The sequence below is a fragment of the Galendromus occidentalis genome, unplaced genomic scaffold (genome assembly GCF_000255335.2).
Source record: "Galendromus occidentalis unplaced genomic scaffold, Mocc_1.1 scf7180000075990, whole genome shotgun sequence".
Classification (NCBI taxonomy): Eukaryota; Metazoa; Arthropoda; class Arachnida; order Mesostigmata; family Phytoseiidae; genus Galendromus; species Galendromus occidentalis.
In genome coordinates, this window is record NW_003803980.1 from 1 (window position 1) to 1,946 (window position 1,946).

The window sequence follows — 1,946 nt, forward strand, 5'->3', positions numbered from 1 at the left end:
AGATCGTGTTCGGCTCAGTGTGTGCGTTAAGATCCGTAGTTTTGCAAGTTTGACTATAGTGCCGATATGGTGTCCCGTTTTTCGGCAAACACGAAAAAAACGTGACTTCGTTTCTCTCTTCCTCCGCTTAGAGTTTCGGCAGGTTTCTGCGGCGCACAACGACTGCTCCGTTTTCTTTCGACTGAGCTCTCAGAATCAGGCCTCCTTCCATGAATTTTCTCATCTATCCTCTGACTCTGCCTCCGACTTGCCTCAGAAAAACATTATCACGATTCTATCATCCTGATTCCCAAGCTTCCAATTCCTATCGCGAGAGCCATTGGAAAACGAAGCGCGCACCCGTTCCGAGAGGGATCTCTGACGACTCGTCAGTCGACAGCAAGCAAAATGAACTTTCGACCCCTGGCTTCATTGTTCCTGAGCACCAAGCTCATCGGTGATGAGATACTTCTCACGCCAAGGGGGAATATCTTTCCATGAGTGTTGAGTTCGTATGCGGCTAAGAAGGCTACACGGAGATGCGACTACACAGCTCAGCGATCAGTGATCAAGTGACGTGGCGTCTGCGCGCCCCGTCTATTTATTGAAACTATCTTAGCACGAACACGGACAACTCGATGCTGGACAAGTCGATGTCGGACAACTCGATGTCGACAACTCGATGCCGAGACAACGCGATGCCGGACAACTCGATGCTGGACAAGTCGATGTCGGACAACTCGATGCCGGACAACTCGATGCCAGACGACGCGCGCACGGAATCACGCGTCGCTACAGCTGACAGAGATTCGAGAACCAAGCGAGCAGCTTCAGCTGACTGAGGATCGAGAGCCGATTGAGAGAGACGCTACAAGCTGACACAGGAATGATAAACGTGACCAGCCTTATGTATTCCACTGCCGAATCTTTCAATGCTGAAAATATAATACAATCCCCTAGCAATTCCGCTGGCGCACGTTTCGTCTGGGAAAATATACTCTTTCATATCAGAATCATTCCCCGAAAAGCTGTAAGAGTCAATGGTGCTAGGAGCCTCTATGGCAGAAAGTCCAGAGAGCTTCGTCTGTCGTTCCAGTCATTACAATACTTTGAGCCACCATCAGTTTTGCCATCCTCGGGTAGCATGCTCTCGTGGAGATCAATTTGGAACGTTGTGCACGAGGGCTCTGGAATCGTTCGATTCGTAAGCAACTACCATAACAATTCTCAAGCTTCAATCAAACGTCCTACGAATCCTCCACGAACAAAGCCTCCTAAATTCTATGTTCGAAGAAAATGGCATCGTCCTCCGGTGCGGTAGTTTCGCAACGCGGGAGACTGAAGAGGGTCCACGAAGGCCACCTGTACATCAGAGAGAAGTTGAGTAAAGACGGTGCTACCCGATTCTGGCGTTGCCACCGAGTCGGCGCTTGCAAAGCGCGGCTGCACACTTGTGTCGATACGGATGAAGTCATCAAAATGATAGGCGTTCACAGCGATGAACCGGATCCAGGGTCGATCGAAGTTGCCAGCATGCAGTGTAGTTTGAAACGTCGTGCGGTGGAGAGTCAATGCACGCCAATCCAGTTGATTGAGACTGCGTTCGGAAGATCCTCCACAGCTGCCAAACTCTCCGCTCCACGTCCGGAGTCCATGGCTCGAATGGTCAATCGAGCCCGGAGAGCAGCATCGAGACCCCCCGCGACACCGTTGAGTCGAGCAGCTATCGTGATACCCCCTGAGTTCACCGTGTACGAGAGTGATCCAGGCGTTTTCGAATCCTTCCTCCTAGGCGACTCAGGTGACTTTCTCACGACTAGATTTTTGATCATCTTCAGTTTTCGATATGAGTCCAGGTATTCATGTGGCCACGACTTATCTCAAAGGCATTCATTTTTCTCCGATAGGTGAGGGCGACGAGCAACGGATTCTCTTGTTTGGACGAGAATCTGTTTCCGAATGGATCC

At 50.6% G+C, this 1,946-nt stretch overlaps 1 protein-coding gene across 1 annotated transcript in view; it reads right to left on the minus strand.

The window, feature by feature from the left end:
• Positions 1-589: 589 nt before the first annotated feature.
• LOC108865058 (uncharacterized) overlaps positions 590-1,946 on the minus strand; it is a 2,069-nt gene continuing 712 nt past the window's right edge. Inside the window, exon 2 of the mRNA XM_018641707.1 lies at positions 590-817. Coding sequence (XP_018497223.1) covers positions 590-817 — 228 coding nt within the window. The remainder of the gene's footprint in view (positions 818-1,946) is intronic.